General features: G+C 37.7%; 2 protein-coding genes and 1 pseudogene across 2 annotated transcripts in view; 1 reads left to right on the top strand and 2 right to left on the bottom strand.

Moving 5' to 3' along the window:
* Positions 1 to 504: 504 nt before the first annotated feature.
* Positions 505 to 3927, top strand: LOC114045180 (annotated as a pseudogene).
* Positions 3928 to 6351: 2424 nt separating this feature from the next.
* LOC114045245 (zinc finger protein 420-like) overlaps positions 6352 to 18881 on the bottom strand; it is a 63983-nt gene continuing 51453 nt past the window's right edge. Inside the window, exon 9 of the mRNA XM_027865098.1 lies at positions 6352 to 7461. Coding sequence (XP_027720899.1) covers positions 6352 to 7461 — 1110 coding nt within the window. The remainder of the gene's footprint in view (positions 7462 to 18881) is intronic.
* Positions 13053 to 13231, bottom strand: LOC114045248 (thymosin beta-4-like). Its single transcript, XM_027865108.1, has one exon. It carries the CDS (start codon positions 13206 to 13208, stop codon positions 13074 to 13076), a length of 135 nt encoding a protein of 44 aa, XP_027720909.1. The 5' UTR covers positions 13209 to 13231; the 3' UTR covers positions 13053 to 13073.

Genomic DNA, 18881 nt, shown 5'->3' on the forward strand with positions numbered 1-18881 from the left:
CTGGTTCACACTCCTAACTTTACAGATTAGGAAACTGATGTTTAAAGAAGAAATGACTTTTATAAGGTCACACAGATAGGAAAATAGTTTATAGTACATGCCTGAATTCCTGGCCTTTTGTAATAGGGTCTGTAAAGACCAAACTTGGGCTGCTGTGTCCAATGAAAATCATGCTTTGAAGGACAGTGAAGTATAAATAATGTTCCTTCCCATGTTACAGTACATGCCTTGAAGGATCTCAAGATGAGGAGCTGAGGTAGGAGCTTCAAATGAAAGGTCAAAGGTATCCCTTAGGTAATATTTCAATCAAAGCATCAAGTAGAATTTATTGAGGATCTTTCAGCAAGTGGCACTGCATAAAAATGAACACATAAAGCATACCTTAAAGGAGCATCATAAATCATTTTGCCCTCAGCTTGTCTGCCAAAACAAGTTATAGTTGTTTGTCGGTGTGATGATTCAAAAATCCTTCTTTAAATCAGTTCAGCTAAGATTTCAGCTTTGATGGAAGGCCTGCCAAACTTTCAGGTGGGTCCACTGCTTGCAGAGAAAAGATGTGGACTTCTGTGGAGTGATGCTTTCACAGAGGGAAAAACAGGTAAATGGATGGGAAATCTATTATGAACCAAGTGGAAAAGTGTATTGCTGCAATGCTACCTCCATGGAAGCTAAACCATGTCTATACCAGAAAGGAAAAAATACACCTGAAAACAAAAAAAAGTCAGGCTTTCCTAACAGGCAGGCCACAACTTACATATACTTGGATTTATAAGGAGTCATATTTATAGGGCTCAGTAAGTTCTTTTAAATTGTTCCTTTTGGCATTTATGGTAGGTGGTACCAAAATTAACTTAGACCTCCCAATCATTCCACATCTTCTTCCTAGAGAGTCCACTCATAGCTGGCATCAGGAATCCCCCAAGGGCATCTTAGTAGAAAGACTTTTGATTTTGAGAATACATAATCAAAGTCAATATTTTAGCCTTGAATAGAACCTATCAGTCTATTAATAAACATTTATTAAATACCTACTATGTGCCAGGCACTCTCCTACATGCTGGGGATACAAAAAGAGACAAAAGAGAGTCTCTGTCCTCAAGGAGCTTACAATCTAATGGGAGAGACAACATGCAAACAAACATAAACATAAGCTATAATAGGATAAATAGGAAATAATTAACAGAGAGAAGACACCAGAATTAAGAGGGACTGGGAAAGGATTCCTGTAAAAGATGAGATTTTAGTTGGGACTTAAAGGAAGCCAGGGATATCAGTAGGTAGAGTTAAGGAGGGAAAGCATTCCAGACATGAGAACAGTCAGAGAAAATGCCTAGAGAGGAGAGATGGAGTGTCTTGTTTGTGGAACAGCCAATAGGCCAGTGTCACTGGAAGAAGAAGTATATGTCAGGGAGTAAGGTTTAAGAAGACTGGAAAGGTAGAAGGGATTAGGTTAAGAAGGGCTTTGAATGCCAAGCAGAGCATTTTGTATTTGATCCTGTAAGCCATAGGGAGACACAAGCAGGGATGGGAAATCTGTGGCCCTGAGGCCACATGTGACCCTCTAAGTCCTTTCACAGAATACATGTGACCTCAAGGCCACAGGTTCCCTATCCCAGCTTAGAGTTTATTGAGTAGGGAGGTGACATGATCAGACCCGTGTTTTAGGAAAATAGCTTTAGTGGCTGAATGAAGGATGGATTAGAGTGGGGAGAAGCATGAAGCAGGCAGACCCACCAGCAGGACAATGCAGTAATCCAGGAGTGAGGTAATAAGGGTCTGCACCACAGTAGCAACAGTGTCATTATTCCAGCTAAAGATCTGTGGTTTTCTGATACTGCAAAATTGCCTGGAGAAGCAGGAGAGGATTGAATTGCTTATCACTGTTGCGTGCTGCCTAGTCTCTTCCTAAACCTCCAGCCTCTGGCTATAAACATTTTTCCGCTTTAATTCTGGAGCCGAGGCCAAGACCCCACTGGCTCTGAAGCCCGCCGCCAGCATGAAGCTTTTCTGTTTCGGCCACAAGAGAGAGTTGTCTCCATCTCGTGCCTCCATCTCCCCGAGGAGAGACAGCAGGGTCCGAGCATTCGGTCCTAATACAGGATACCTCATCAGGGTCAACGGCTTCAGGAAGGTCCCCAAAGCTGCCTCAATGGGGAATGTGGCGAAGGTGCAGCCGCTGCTGCTGCTCATTAAGTAGGCCTGAACCATCTCTGGATAAAGTGAACCGGCCGCCTCTACACCTGGCCTGTGCTAATGGATATCCAGATGTTGCAGCTCTCTTAGTAGAAAGAAAATGCAAATTAAACATGCATAACAATGACAGTCGAACACCTTTAATTAAGGCAGTACAGTGTCAGCAGGAGAAATGTGCAACTATCCTGCTCCAACATGGTGCAAACCCTAATCTTGTGGGAACTAACAACCCTGCACTTCACTATGCTGCCTCTGGAGAGACGCAGCCATTACAGCAAAGCTACTTCAACATAAAGCTGATGGAAAGCAAAAAACAAGAACAGCCCTGATGACTGCTGTCAGTGGTGAACCAACGGCATAGGCAAGTCATCTTCTTCTTCATGATACTGATCTCTCTTGCCAAGATACATATAGATGGACAGCTGAGGAACATGCTATTGTCACTGGTCATTCTATTCATCACCAACTAATTAATCGAGGAACTTAATCAGCCCCTTTCACCCTAAATCAGCAGTTCATAGAGAGGGTTTCTGATCCAGAATTTACTTTTAGTGGACCTGCCATGGACAAAGAAGATGCTTCTGATTGGGATTCTATCATCACTTCTCAGGAAAAATGAGAGTTACACAAGTTCCCAGGATTTGAATTTTAATGGGAACTATCCTTGCCGATCACTGCCACTAACCAAAAATCAGTCAGGATCAGAGTTTAGAAAGATTCCTTTAAAAGAAGGTGAAGCAGGGTCAGCTAGGCAGTGGATAGAGCAGGGGATAGAGCACCAGCCCTGAAGTCAGGAGGACCTGAGTTCAAATCTGGCCTCAGACCAAACACTTGACACTTACTAGCTGTGTGACCCTGGGCAAGTCACTTAACCCCAATTGCCCCCCCCAAAAAAGAAAGAAAGAAGATGAAACAACTGGAGCTGGAAGTGGCCCTGAGACTGGGTTTAGGGTTGTGACTCTAGTAGAAAAACCAGTCCCTCAGAAGCAGTGTGAACCACAGCACCCTCTTAAAAAAGAGGAAGGTAATAAGAGAAGGGGGAGATAGAAGGGAGGGCAGATTAGGGGAAAGGGTAGTCAGAATGCACAATATCTTGGACTTGGGGGAGGGACGAGATGGGGAGAAAATTTGAAACTCAAAATCTTGTGGAAGCGAATGCTGAAAACTAAAAATAAATAAATTAATGAATCTTATTAAAAAAAGAGGAAGGTAAAGAAGATTTAACACGAGAACTGGAATTTAAAGGATCATCAGAGGAAAGCCAAGAAACTTTTGATAAACGTGACCTGAACGGGTTGAAGAGCAAAATAAAAAGCATCAACACATGAAATGAAAACATTCAAGGGGAAAAAATGGTGATAAATTAGCTGAAAATAGAATGATTGGCAAAGTTAATGAGGATTAATTTCAGAGGATCCTGGTATTACTTCATCTCACGAAAAGGTGAATTCCTTAACTGATATCCTACTCCATGGTCCTGAAGACAACAGTTTAAGCGAAGTAGATCATGATGAAGAAAGGCCTGCAAAGAAAACATTGAATGAAAAGAATAAAGACAAAGTACAGATGGATGCAGATTATCTTGATGACTTCATTCAATCAGCTGCAGAGGATTATGATTTACCTTCCTCAAATTATAAGAATGTTCTGTTATTGATTGAACAACTTAGTGTTGATTGTGAAGATCTTATTAGCGTTTTGAAAATTCAGGATGCAGTTCTTAGATATGAATGATCAGTAGAACTTTAAAAAAGATTTTGTATACTACTTGCCAGAAAAAATTAAGAGTTTAGAAAACAAGATTAATGGACTGCAGGAAGAATTAGCAGAAACAAGACAAATGAAATCCCAGTTAGAACATCAAAAAGGAAAATGGGACAGAGAACTCTGTAATCTCAGGTTTACAATGAAGCAAGAGGAAGAAAAGCAAGTGAGTGCAGAAATGCTATTTGAAAAAATTAGAGAATAGTTAAGAAGAAATGAATGATGAGTCACATTTTCTTAGCTAACTGGTAGACTAGCTTTGAAGACAATCCTAATTGATGTTCCATGAGTATTTTAAGCAATGACAGCATCATTGGAATAAATGTAACTCTGTCCAAGGTGACTATTTTAACGAATTGCCTTCATTTGAATGTATAAAGTCTGTCATGCTTGTTGTAAACCAAGCTTTATAGTCTTCATAAGAGGCAGGAACTGCATCTGAGATTTTAGTGATACAGAGAACTCTGGGTGAGAAAATTCTCTTTACCAGTGGAGGTCAGCACCTTCTTTGGAAATTTAAGTCTTAGAAGGTTGCCTAGAGCACTGAGAAGTTACATGACTTGCCTCGGATCACAAAACCAGTATGCCAAAGACAGAACTTGAACCCAGATCTTCCTAGTTTCGTGGCCATATTCTCTGTCTACTATACTATACTGCCTCATGTAGTCCTTATATTCAAACCTTAAGGATGGCTGAAAAAAGATAGAAAACAGTGCTCTAATTGCAATACATGACTAAAAGGCAAAATAAAAGAGTTAACTTAAATATACAATTTTTTATTTTAGATTTGGAATCAAACTCAAGGCTCTGACCTCTGAATCTGGCTATTAATCTGGCCAATGCTTTGAGGGTTTTTGGAATTATAAAATCACAATACAGAGATGGATCAAAGACTCAAAAAATTCAGTACCAATAAGAACAGATTAATTTAAAGGGGTCTGCCCTGAAAAACATTAGGATTTATATGTTAGTGAACCTGTAAAGGCTGATGGGATGGCAGCTCTAGAAACTTTGCTCTCTAATACCTATGCTTGCTAATACAGGGAAATTTACAGTGAGAAAACTGCAACAAAATAGGAATCTGAATTTTAGTTTCTCAAAAAAGTTATTTCAAATGGTCTTAAGCCTTGCCAAAAATTTTCATTCTTGAAAGGTACTGGTCAAAATCTTACCAAAGAAACACTTCTAAATTCTATCAAATTGATAAAGGTGCTCCTTTACCTTCTACATTATTAGACTGATTATAAGCAGGAAGTACAAAGAAATTTGTACAGTACACTAGATAATATATTAAATACAATTTTAGATGATTTGTTACTATGTTGCTGCGTTTAATCTATTCACGTAGTAAGATTTTAAAAGGTTGGTATCATTCAAGTTATAATTACTAAAATAAGGAATTTGTCATTTCTATAAGCCATTAGCCCAGGGGTGGGGAACATGTGGCCTTCTAGGTCCTTGGGTGAGGCCTTTTGACTAAGTCCAAGTTTTACAGAACAAATCCTTTTATTAAGGGGATTTGTTCTGTGAAGTTTGGCTTCAGTCAAAGGGCCGCACTTGAGGACCTAGAGGGCCACATGTGGCCTTGAAGTCACAGATTTCCCATCCTTGCACTAGACCTTTAGTCATGTATGTAATCTCCTACTATATCATTGTTCCTGACTTTCCTGGATTCCTTCAAGACTCAGCTCAAATCTTGCCTCTTAAGAGAAGTCTTTCCTAGAATCCCTCCCTCCAGCCCATACCCTGCTGGTGCCTTCCCTATGAGATTACTGTTCATTTATACTGTAAATATTGTGTATTTACATAGTTATTTGCATGGTATCTCCCCCATTAGAATGTGAGCCTCTTCAGGATGAGAACAAGGGTTTTGGTTTTGTTTGTTTTTTTTTATTTTGTATTTCCAGCGCTTAGCACAATGTTCAATACATATTAAGTACTTAATAAATGCTTGTTGACTAAATGAAAATTAGATTTTAACAGCACTTTTCCAGTATATCTTGCCATAAACAAAAAGATGCCTATATTTATTTGGTTCCTTCCCTCTAAAAGGTTTTAATTAAGTCATGATGTTTTCTTTAGTAAAAAGATTCATTGTTTCAATAAATAGATTTCTATATCATTTTTAAATTGTTACTGTTTCTTTGACAAACTATTTTTTGAGAACTCAGATGTATAGAACTCAGAATGGCATGACTCTAGTGCTACTTGGTAGTATCCAGCATGTATCACAGGGGAGAAAAAAATAAAGGAGAAAATATTTCCATTAACCACTCCAAACAAATTTAGAGCTAGTGACAAACTGTGACATCTTAACTCTGAAATATTTAACTAAACACTCAGTGTAAAAATACAAAGCTTTTATTTTATCCACATTCAAAACGTTATTCTCCACTAATGAACTCTCTGATGTCTGACAAGGTCCGAACTGTACCTAAAGGCTTTCCCACACTGATTACATTCATAGGGTTTCTCTCCAGTATGAATCCTCTGATGTTTAGTAAGGGATGATCTGTCACTAAAGGCTGTCCCACATTCTTGACATTCATAAGGTTTCTCTCCAGTATGTATTCTTTGATGTTTAGTAAGGGATGACCTGTTGCTGAAGGTTGTTCCACATTCATTACATTCATAAGGTTTTACACCAGTATGAATTCTCTGGTGTTGTGTAAGATCTGTATTCCGACGGAAAGCTTTCCCACATTCGTTACATTCATAGGGTTTCTCTCCAGTATGGATTCTCTGGGGTTTGGTAAGGGATGATCTATCGCTGAAAGCTGTTCCACATTCATTACATTCATAGGGTTTTACTCCAGTATGAATTCTCTGATGTTGATTAAGGGATGAAATCCGACTGAAGGCTTTTCCACATTCACTGCATTCATATGGTTTCTCTCCAGTATGTATTCTTTGATGTTCAGTAAGGTAAGCACTCCGACTAAAAGCTGTCCCACATTCTTTACATTCATAGGGTTTAACTCCAGTATGTATTCTCTGATGTCGAATAAGATGTGTACTCCACCAGAAGGCTTTCCCACATTCATTACATTCATAGAGTTTTTCTCCAGTATGTATTATATGATGTTGAGCAAGGTTTGTGCTCCGATTGAAGGCTTTCCCACATTCATTACATTCATAGGGTTCCTCTCCAGTATGGATTTTATGGTGCTGAGTAAGCTCTGTACTCCACCTAAAAGTTTTTCCACAATCATGACATGCGTAAGGTTTCTCCCCAGTATGAATTCTCCAATGTCGAGAAAGAGATGACTTGTCCCTAAAGGCTTTTCTGCATTCATTACATTCATAAGGTTTTTCTTCAGTATGAATTTTCCGGTGTTGATTAAGGTGAGTCCTCCAACTGAAGGCTTTCCCACATTCAATACATTCATAGGGTTTCTCTCCAGTATGAATTCTTTGATGTCGAGTAAGAGATGAAATCCAGCTAAATACTTTCCCACATGTATTACATTCATAGGGTTTTTCTCTAGTATGAATTCTTTGATGCTTGATAAGGGATGATTTATCAATGGAGGATTTCTCATAATCATTACATTCATGGGATTTCTTCCTTGCACAGATTCTCTGATGCTTAATTATGTCAAAGTTATGGTCAAAGCTCTCACCACATGTATCACATTCATTGTGTCTCTGTCCTACAAGAACTCTGTGTTGCATAACAAAGATTGAGCTCATATTAAAATTTATTCCAAATTCATTATATTCAGTATCTCTCTTCCCAAGGAGATTCTTCTTAGCTGTGATATTCACTTGTCTTAAATATCTCTCTTGGATTTCTAATTGTGTCCATAATTGCCCATCATATTCCCAAGTTTGATCTAATTTGGAGTACCGGACATCACTACTTGTGAGTTTTTTCACAATCATCTCCTGTAATGATTTTTCACAAATGTCCTGTTGAGGAATTGGTTCTCTAGTTTCAGGGTCAGCCTCCCAGTCTGAAAGAAATTGAAAATGCAAATGTCTTCTGTTCCACGTGCAGGGGAAAAGGAAATTCTATAGCGGGAATAGTAGAATGAAACAGATAACAATGAGATCATGTTATATGTGGCTTTGACAATTTTTAAATATAACCCTGAAATTTGAAGATATAATAGAAAAGGAGAAAAAGAGCAATAAGAAGGGCTTATGAGCAATTGTAATGGGGAATGGAAACTAGTCCAGTATGCATAGAGAATACGGAAAGCCTATTCAGACAAATTGGAAGATGAACAGGATAATTAGAAGAATAAATTAAAACAGAGGGGATATGGCTAAGAGGAAATATTACAAGATGAGTCATAATTTGAAGAAATACTCTGGTATCAGATTCTAGATACTTATCATTTCGTGCCTGCTTTTTTGTAAAGAGAACCCTGACTATTCTTGATTCTAATCTCATAAAGTTAACCTCCAAGGAATTTTAACCACTACCAAAGTCTTTTTCAATAACAACTTCATGTCTCTAAGAACAGCACTTCTTTCCCCAAAACCTTCTCTAAAGCCTCCTTATGGCAGAGTGGTAGCCTTGGTTCTCAAAACTAAGGCAGGTGAGGCACAGGCTTTGGGAGATTCTATTAATAAAGACCAGTGTAGGCGATGATGATCATTAAAATGTTGGCCACAAGGTGATAATTTCTATTTGTATCTGTGTATGTGTTTTTTTAAACAGAACAACTCAATAAGACAATTTACTAAAGCACGGTGGCGTTATGAACTGTGTTAGTGGAAGAAGTTCCCACATTAATGAAATCACAGCTTTGAAGCTATAACCCTGGCTCTCCAATGTCCACTCGAACCACAATCAAAAACCATAAGCAATCACTCTGCTGCTGTCTAGATGTTTCTTATATATACCTGGACTTATATTATTTTGAACTACTGCCCCCTATCTCTAAGCATCTGTAAAGGTCTTAGAATTCACTCTTTCCTCCCCTTCACCTGTTAAAATTCTTGGTTGCCCTGAACTGTCCCAGCCTAAATGAAAGTGTCCTCTCCGTCCTCAAAGTTTCCTTGTTTCTCTATTTTTCTGTATATTATTCTAGCTTGGGACAGCTAGGTGGCACAGTGAATAGAGCACTGGCCCTGGAGTCAGAAGAACCTGAGTTCAAATCTAGCCTCAAACACATAACACTCACTAGCTGTGTGACTCTGGGCAAGTCACTTAACCCCAACTGCCTCACCAAAAAAAACCTAAAACATTCTATCTTATATATGCTTATCTGAGTACATCAGATTCCCAATCAATCCTATATATTACCAAAATAATTGTGCATAAACAAGGGTTATGCATATTTTCATCTTTATATTACTAGTGCCTAGCACAGGATCTGGAACATAGCAGGCACTCAATAAATGTTTATTGAATTGCTGAATATGCTTACAGGACCTGGGCTTTCCACAGTCGATAGGAAATAATGAGAAGACATCCTGATCCCAAGATAAAGCTCAATCCTATAAGTTGATGCCTTGTGCTATGATCATCTTCTCTAAAACTTGTTTTCATTGTGGGTCCTCTACTTTCCTAGGCTACTAAGATCCACTTAGTCTGACCCCCAATACAAGAACTTCTAAAAACTACTTCGACTTCTTGATTTCGAGCCACTTGGTAAACAAGAAAGGCTTAAACCCTGAGCCCTTGACCAGCTCTCTCCTAGTTCTGACACTCATGTGATCATCATTGTCCTGCGGCTATTTACTTTTTGATGTTTCAATGCCATTTTCCTGTTGTGAACCATTCAATGACCCCCTAAAGACTACAAGGTGACATCTAGTCTTAAGTCTGGCAATCAAAGCCCGATACAATGTGGCCTCAGCCTACTTACATTCTATGACTCCCCCCAAATCCCTGTCTCTCTCTAGTTAGGCCAGTTTCCTAACTGTTCCCCAGTTCAATTGCTAAACATCTTTCAGAGACCAAATAAGATTCAGAGCAACTCCTAGGATCATAAATTTAAAGGTGAAAGGCACCTCAAAGGCTAAATAATCCAACCCCCTTATTTACAGATGAGGAAACTAAAATTGAGAGATATTAAGTGATTTCCCCAAGGTCTCCATAGATAGTGAATGTTAGAAGCATTATCTGAACCTTGGTCTTACTCCTGAATCAGTGCTCTTTCTACTGTACCATACTGCTTTTCTAAAAGAAACTTGCCTTAATTGCTATGGCCTTCATCAATCTCCTCTTCCTATGAACTCTATTGGTCAAGATAAAGCTCATGCCTTTGGTTTCCACCACAGGCCTTAAGGGCTTTGACAATAGTTATTTAACCAATATTTCTATTATTCCAACTCTTTTTTTTCTTATTTTTTGGGGGGCTGGGCAATGGGGTTAAGTGACTTGCCCGGGGTCACACAGCTAGTAAGTGTTATATATCTGAAGCCAGATTTGAACTCAGGTTCTCCTGAATCCAGGGCTGATGCTCTATCCACTGAGCCCCCTAGCGGCCCCTATTCCAACTCTCCATGACCATTTGTTTGGTCCCCACTTACTTACCTGGGCAGATACCTTTTGAGATTGTGTTTTCTACCATCCAAGGTTCTTCTCCTCGCTCCAACTGGGAGATCATATGTGGTTTGGAAACTTGCTGACCTGTTTATAAGGAAAGACACTGAGCCTGGGTTTTGTGCTTCATATCAAAAGCCATACAGTCCCAGTTCCTTGATCTCCAGGACCTCTAAAGAGAAGGCAGAGCGGCATCATGGTGAGTACAAGGAAGCTGCATATTTTTGACTCAATAAAGTACAGACCCTTCTCCTGGGAAGAGGAATCAGAAGCATGCTAAAAACTCTTATCCCTGGACCTCTAGGACAAGTTAAATGAAGCATCTGATAGATCTATAAAACTCTTCACAACTAAGAAAACAAGGATACTTCAGTAGCGAAATTCTGACCCTTACCCAATGAGATAAAGTTTCTATAGTTCTCCAACATCACGTCCCTGTAAAGATTCCTCTGAGCAGGATCTAGTTGCTTCCATTCCTCCTGGGTGAAGTCCACAGCCACATCATTGAATGTCACTGATCCCTAAAACACCAAACACATTCCTCCTCAACTCAAGGCCATCCCATGGCCTTGAGAAGAGTTGGCAGCTTAAAGGATGTTAACAGGATTCTAATAATGTTCTGATAATGCTTAGAGTTTTGAGTATTCCAAATCAAATTACTCCTATGTTCCTAACACTGTGATAAACCTTTTTAAAATCTTACTGTTCTCAGAAGCACTTTTTGTGGCAGCAAAGACCTGGAAAAAGTAGTTATTCTTTAACTGAGGAATGGATGAAAAACAGCAGCGTAAGTTTATAATCAAATGTTATTGCACCATAGGAAATTTATTGTTTAGAATTTTTAAGTCTTTCCAAGATTTCCTTTACAGTATGCTAATTATCATGTAAATTGTTCTCCTTGTTATATACACTTAACTCTGAGTTAGTTTATATAATTCTTCCCAGGTTTCTCTGAATTTGTCCTTTTCATCATTTCTTATGAATTAATGGAATATTCCATTACATTTATATACCATAATTTGTTCAGCCATACCCCAATTCACGGATGCCAACTCTGTTTCCTTTTTTTTTTCCTATAACAAAAAGTATAGCTACACTTATTTTTACTCATATAAACCCTTTTTCTCTTTCTTTGATCTCTTTAAGGAATTTGCCTAACAGTATCACTGGATCAAAAGATACAGTTTAGTGATTTTTGAAGTATAGTTTAAAATTGCTTTCTAGAATGGTTATGCCATTCCACAGTTCTATCAGTACTTCAATTGACCCTATGATATTTAACACGTTTAAAAATTACTTAGAAAAAGGCATAGATGGTATTTTATAAAATTTTTAGAGAACACAAATGTCGGATAACTGGAAAAGACAGCCTGACAGGGGCTTTAAAAATGCTTGTTGAACTGAATAGCTAATATAATGGATGAAAGAGTTAGGATCCAAAAAGCTTTTGACAAGTTAGAATATTAGTCTAAACCTAATAGAAAGAAATTTAATAGGAATATATTTAAAGTCTTAGACTTGAGCTAAAAAAGTAACTTCACAAAGTTAAAATAGCAGTTTGTCTGAAAAAGCTCTAGGGTTTGATGGACTTCAAACTCAATATGATTCAATAGTATGATACAGCAATCCAAAAGCTAATGTAAGTTGAGGCTACATGAAAAGAAACACAGCTTCCAGGAATAAGGAGGTGACAGTTCGTACTCTGCCCTGCAGAGTCAACGTCTAGTATATTCAGTTCTAGCCCTCACAATTTAGGAAGAATTTTGATAAATTGATGAGTATCTAGTGGCGAGCAATCAATATGATGAAAGACCTTAAATTTATGTCACATGAGGATCAGTTACGTTTAGCCTGAAAAAAAAAGATTTCAGGGAGACAATGACTACTGTTCTTAAGAGTTCAGAGGGCTCCAACATGGAAGAGGATTGGATTTGTTCCACTTGACCCAAGAAGGCAAAACTAAGAACAGGTGGCCAAAACTGCGAAGTAATTTACTTAGCTTGCTGTAAGGAAAAAAATCCTTAACAATTGGAGCTATCCAAAAGTGGAATGACCTGCCTCAGAAGATCATAGGTTCTTTCTCACTGGAGTTCTTCTAGCAAAGACTGGATAACTACTTGTTCGGTGTTATAGAGAAGGACCTTTTTTCTTTTTTCTTTTTTTAGCTTTTAAAACTCTTTATTTGCATATTAAAGAATTGTACATTCCAGTAAATAAAATCATTTGAACAAAAAAAAATGGCACTCAGATTAATTGCCTTTATAGCGTGCCAGGACCTTGGTACAGCTTTGCATTTTACTATTAACTAGATTTACTATAGTCCCACTTGGGTTCTTCTTTTCACCAACATGCAAGCTCTTTTAAAAAAAATTTTTTTTAATGCCACCAGGATTCAAACTAGCCAGGACAGGCAAATGCAAAGAGGCAGCAGACTTGGCCTTCATTCAATTTAATGTCAGTAGTTCTTTATTCTTTTGATGTTGAAAGGGGGAGCACAGTTACTTAAACTTCATCCAACCTCTCTGCATCTTACAAAGTTAAACAGCTAAAAGAAGTAAAATTAAGAAGGCGATGCTCGTGGAATGTGCAGTGCCTATTGGCAGGGCAGATTTCATTATGATTCACCTACTTGCTTCTCCTGTTCAATTGTTTCTTTTGAAGGCAGTGGGTTTTTCTCTTGTGTTTCTGTCTTCTTCAATTTAGACTTATTGAATTTCTGAATCTCAGCCCTATCTGGTTTGTCAGACATTTTTGCAGATTAAGCAGTAATGGGCAGGGTGCGCCAGTAAGTCAGATCTCTGAGGTGGCAGCTCCGAAATGTCAAAAGGAACTTTTTTCAAGTATGTGTTGGATAAGATGGTCTTTTAAATTCCTTAAAACTCTGAAATTCTCTGATTCCTCTTTCCCTACAAAATGTTCATGTTCCACAGGACTCATCTTTTTGCTCTTCTCTAAATTCTCTCCTTTAGAGGGCTCACTCATTTGCACAGCTGAAACTCTTACCTGTTAAGCTAATAATCCACAAATCTAGGCTTTGATCTTTCACTCACCCTGCAGTTCTATATATCTATCCTGGGCATCTCCCACAGGAATTCCTGTTTTTACCTCAAATTTAGCCCGACTAGCCTTCCACCTTAATACCGCCTTAGGTTACATGGTACCAATTGAAGAATATAATTAAAATGACAGGGATTGCAAAGGACAGTCAAAAAAAGAAGGAGGGATGCTAAACTTTATGTACATAGATGAAACCTTGCAAAATGCTTTGAAAATGAAAGATTTATGCTAACAGCTAGAGGATAAATAGGTTAGGGAAGAATTAGGAGGACAAACTCACTACAATGACCCACAGACAGCTGAAGAGTATCAGTAATAACTCCACATGGTGAGCAAGAGGGGAGAAATTGAATCTCGGGAGTCAGGTGGGACTCCTACTGAGGAAAGAACTGGGGAATTAAGAGCAATGAAAGAGCTTGGAAGGGATGATGCCTGTATTCTTCGTAGGAAGGGGATGATTAAAGAAGAATTTTAATAATCACTGAGGATGTTATGGAAGTGACCAGTAAAGCTTTGAACCCACAAAGAGCCAACCACTTCATGGTTTGTTGATGCCTCAATGTAGCATATGAATAAGGTATACTGTAGGTCTACTGTGTTTTCTACCACGAAATACTGAATATCTCCAAAGTCTGAGTCTTTATCTTCCACAAACCAGATTCTCCTACCAACAACCCCATTTCTGTCAATGATACTGTATTTAGTGAACAGAAAAGGATGGCGTGAATAATAAAGTCAGAAAGTGATACCTTCTTGTAAATGAAGCCATCAAACATAGATAGCAATGGTGGACCAGTACATATACCAACAGACCTCACTGACACATTGGTTAGTTTTGCTGAACTGTCTTTTTTCTCATTTTTCTTTTATTCTTTATTACACAATACCCTCTAATAATGATCATATTAATTTTAGTGGTATTAGTCAGGATCATCCTATTCAGGGACAAGCTCCTCCATTAACTAAATTCTGCCTACTCAACACTCCTCTTCTCCTGAAGCTAACATGACCCTCTTATTCAGGTCCTGTGACTTCTGACACAGATGTGCCTAGGAGAACAGAAAAGAACATAGATGGTGTTGTCAAGGATAGAAGTGCCATTGACCTTGTAATAAAATTATCAACACCCAGACTTTTGGTATACTCTGTTTCTAAGACCTTGTGTAGCATCCAGCATCAGGTGCTGCACAAGGCTTTCCCAGGGATACATACAGCATTAAGAAACAAAACCAAGGACACACAGACAGAACCACCCAGACAACCATACTCTGATTCTGCCACTCAGAAGTTTTACCTTGTTCTCTTGCTTTTCCTCCTTTCAACACAATCAGTTCTACAGCCACAATATGAGTCAAGTTAGGAATATCTGAGGATGTACCCTGATTTTATCATCTGCCTACAGGCAGATTCAGATTAGGAAACTGAAGCACTCATTTTAACACTTATAGCATCAACTGCTGCTTTCCTGTTTCCGTAGTTCCCCAATTGTTATCTCTCCCTGTCTCTCCTTCCTTCTCTGTCTCTCTTTCCTCCCCCTCCCTACTAATATGTTCATGTGTTCCTTATTTTAAAATAAATTTCCAAGGCCCCAGTGCCCCTTCTAACTACTGTCACATATTTCTACTCCCCTTTTATTAAATATTTGAATAAGGAGTTCACACTCCCTGACAATTCCTCCCTCATTACTTTCTTTAAAAAAATATTATTTTTACAAGCTTTTACTATCTCTCCTCCCACTGCTAAATTGGACCTCCAGCCCCTGAAATTGAACAATTAAAAAAGTACAAAATCCTCATAACAAATACACATAGTCCAGCAGAGGATTCCCACATTGGTCATGTCAAAAAATGTACAGCGGCAGCAAGGTGGCACAGTGGATAGAGTACCAGTCCTGGAGTCAGGAGGATCTGAGTTCAAATCTGGCCTCAGACACATAACACTCACTAGCTAGCTGTGTGACTCTGGGCAAGTCACTTAACTCCATTGCCTAGTAAAAAATAAAAAAATAGATAGATAGATAAATACATCATTCTAAATTTCAAGTGTATCACCTGTCTAAATGGAGGTGGGTGAACTGTTTCATCCTCAGTTGTCTGGACTTGAGGTTTATCATTGCACTTACCAAATTTCTAAAGTCTTTCAAAGCTGTTTTTTTCTATAATGTTGTTTTAATTGTATAAATTTTGCTCACTTCATTCTGCATTAGTTAACTTAGGCCTCAATTTCCTCTGAAACTGTTTTGGCACAGTAATATTTATTATATTCATATACCATAATTTGTTTAGCCATAGTCCAATAAGAAGAATCCCCTTAGCTTCCAGATTTTGTACTACAAAAAATACTCCTATAAATATTTTTATACATGTAAGTCCTTTTCCTCTTTCTATGACCTCTTTAGAAGATCATAGAAACTAGTATAGCTGGGTTAAAGTATATGCATGATTTAGGAGCTTTGGGGGCATAGTTATAGACTGCTTTACAGAATGGCTAGACAATGAGGTTCTACCTAATATCCATCAGATTAGCAAAGATGCCAAAAAGGAAAATGACAAATGCTGAAGGTTCTGTGGGGAAACTGGCAAATTAGTTCACTACTGGTACAACTGTGAACTGGTTCAGCCATTCAGGGAAGCAATTTGGAATTATGCCCAAAAAATTACTAAAGTTTGACCCAGTGATACCACTACTAGGCCTATGACCCCAAAGAGATCAAAGAAAGAGGAAAAGGATCCATTGTACAAAAAAAATATTGTAGCTCTTTTTTGTAGTAGCCAAAAACTAGAAACTAGAGGGATGTCCTCCTATTGGGAAATGGCTAAACAAATTATGGTATATGAACATAACAAAATATTACTGTGCCATAAGAAATGACAAAAGGAACAATTTCAGAGGAAACTAGGAAGAACTCTATAAACTGATGCAAAGTGAAGAGAGCAGAACTAGGAGATCAATTTATACAATGATAACATTATAGAGAAAAACAACTTTGAAAGGCTTTAGCACAAGATGACACCATCCACCTCCTACCAGAAGGGGTGATAAACTTAATGCAGAAAGAGATAAATATTTTTCAAACATGGTCAATGTGGGAATTTATTTTGCCAGACTATAGATTTCTTTTTTTTTTTTTTAGGCAATTGGGGTTAATTGACTTGCCCAGCGTCACACAGCTAGTGTTAAGTGTTTGGTCTGAGGTCGGAGTTGAACTCTGGTCCTCCTGACTTCAGGGCTGGTGCTCTATCCACTAGCTGCCCCTGTAGATTTATTTCTTAAGGGATTTATTTTTCCTTTCTTTCTTTCTTCCTCAGTGAGGGTGGGTAATAAGAGAAACATGTTACTAAAGTTTGAAAGAAAAAGAAAGAAACATATACAAAACACAAGGGGTGAAAATTTTGCAACTGGGGAGAAAAATCAGAAAAACCCCAAGCAATAACAATCTTTAATAAAACAATTGGTATTCATGTATTATTATTCTGTGAAAATACCACAAATTTAAAAATTGCAAATGCTATCAGAAAGGAGAATTACTATTTCTAGGAAGGCACAGAAAGCCATAAAACTCTACTCAAAATAACTGCCAAATTCTAGGAAGAATAGGCCTCCTGAGCTATTGTTGTAATCCAAATAGCCATCAGAGAATTAAAAGTCATTAAAAGTTTTAAAACTTTAATTAATTGTAAAACTTGCCTCATTTTAGTTGTCATTCAAATTTTCTGAATATTTTAACCTTTATTTAACATAAAACTACTTATTTCTATGCAGATTTATCAGCCAAATCACTTAAAATCATAAAATAACAAATTTCAAATAAATAAATCAAGTATTTTATTTTAGCTTTACTTTATATTTACAGACCCAATTTAAGTTGAAATGTCAAAAGGAAGGAAATATGATGAAGACTATGTTTTGTATTATTTCTCTTGCATTAATTAACGTGGCATGTCACAAAAGACAGTGTCTTTTTGTATAGAAATATTCTTATGAATAGAAGTAGGAAGCCAGGAAAACTAGAGAAAGCACCTCACATCTATCCATAGTGAAAATGCACTTAAAGATGTGAGCTCTTTTCATGGGAAGAAAGCTTGATTCCAAAAAGCTGGGACATATCCAAAACCTGGATTTGCCATTTCACAAAAATCTTTTTTCCTGAGGCATCCTATAAAGTTGCTTACTAAATTGCCAAACCCCCCCCCCAAAAAAAATCCCATACTATTGAAGGGATTTTAGCAAAGATGTGCACTGGAAATGATCAAGTTAGTTGGTTACTGCAATAGAGGAAAAAAATTCAAAGCAGTTCCATTGTCAAATGATGTGATACATTCTCAAATAATTGATGTTTTTAACATTTTGAAGCAGGTCACAGAGTAACTGGTAGCCTTGCCATTCTCCTTCAGTATGCAAATGGATAAAACTACATTCATCTTTCAATATAACCAGCTTTTTATTTTTGTTCACTGTGTGCATGCTAATGCCACTAAAAAGAATTCCTATTTTTTGAGTCCTTTTTGAAAACCACAAGTCATCAACAATTTGGAAATAACAAAAGTTGTTTGTTTGGGTTCCAATTTGGGGGAAAAAAACTTTGACTAGAAAGAAAAGCTCCACACTGTTTGCACAGATGGAGCTCTTTCAATGTCTGCTAATACATCCAGTTTTGCTACTTTAGTTAAAAAAGGAAGCTTCTCACATTATCATCACTTATTACTTTTTATAGTCATGCACTGGCAACAATGACTCTTCCAACAACCATGAAAGAAGTTTTGTCAACAGCCATAATAGTCATAAACTTAATTAGAAGCAGGTTTCTGAATCATCTCAATAAAAAATTTTGTTAAGAAATGGGAACTGAACATTAAGAATTTCTCTACCACATGCAGAAATTCATTGGCTTTCAAAAGGACAAGCCTTAAAGTACCTGTCTGAACCTCAGTTGTAAAAGTTTCACTTTTTCTGAAAGAAAAAAAAAATCCATCTTAGAACATTTTGAAAGAAAGGACTTTATCCATTGCTTGGTTTACCTAAACCAGGGATGTGGAACTTGTGGCCTCGAGGCCACATGTGGCCTTTTAGGCCCTTGGGTGCAGCCTTTTGACTAAGTCCAAGTTTTACAGAACAATTCCTTTTATTAAGGGGATTTGTTCTGTGAAGTTTGGATTCAGTCAAAGGGCTACACTTGAGAACGTAAAGTGCCACATGTGGCCTCGAAGCCACAGGTTCCCTACCCCTGGAACCTTTCAATTCAAGGTTCTAATATGACCATTATGCATACTGTTGAAAATTTATAAACTTTCTTGGCTAAGCTTGCCAATACATGGAAGAAGAGAGTAAAAGCCAACATCCTTAAAAACTTTCAAATGCTGAAGAA

This window comes from Vombatus ursinus, unplaced genomic scaffold (assembly GCF_900497805.2).
Source record: "Vombatus ursinus unplaced genomic scaffold, bare-nosed wombat genome assembly UNPS02014778.1, whole genome shotgun sequence".
Lineage (NCBI taxonomy): Eukaryota > Metazoa > Chordata > Mammalia > Diprotodontia > Vombatidae > Vombatus > Vombatus ursinus.

Coding starts and splice junctions, on each gene's coding strand:
- LOC114045248 (XM_027865108.1), bottom strand. CDS start 13,208: ATGTCTGACAAACCAGATAGGGCTGAGATTCAGAAATTCAATAAGTCT.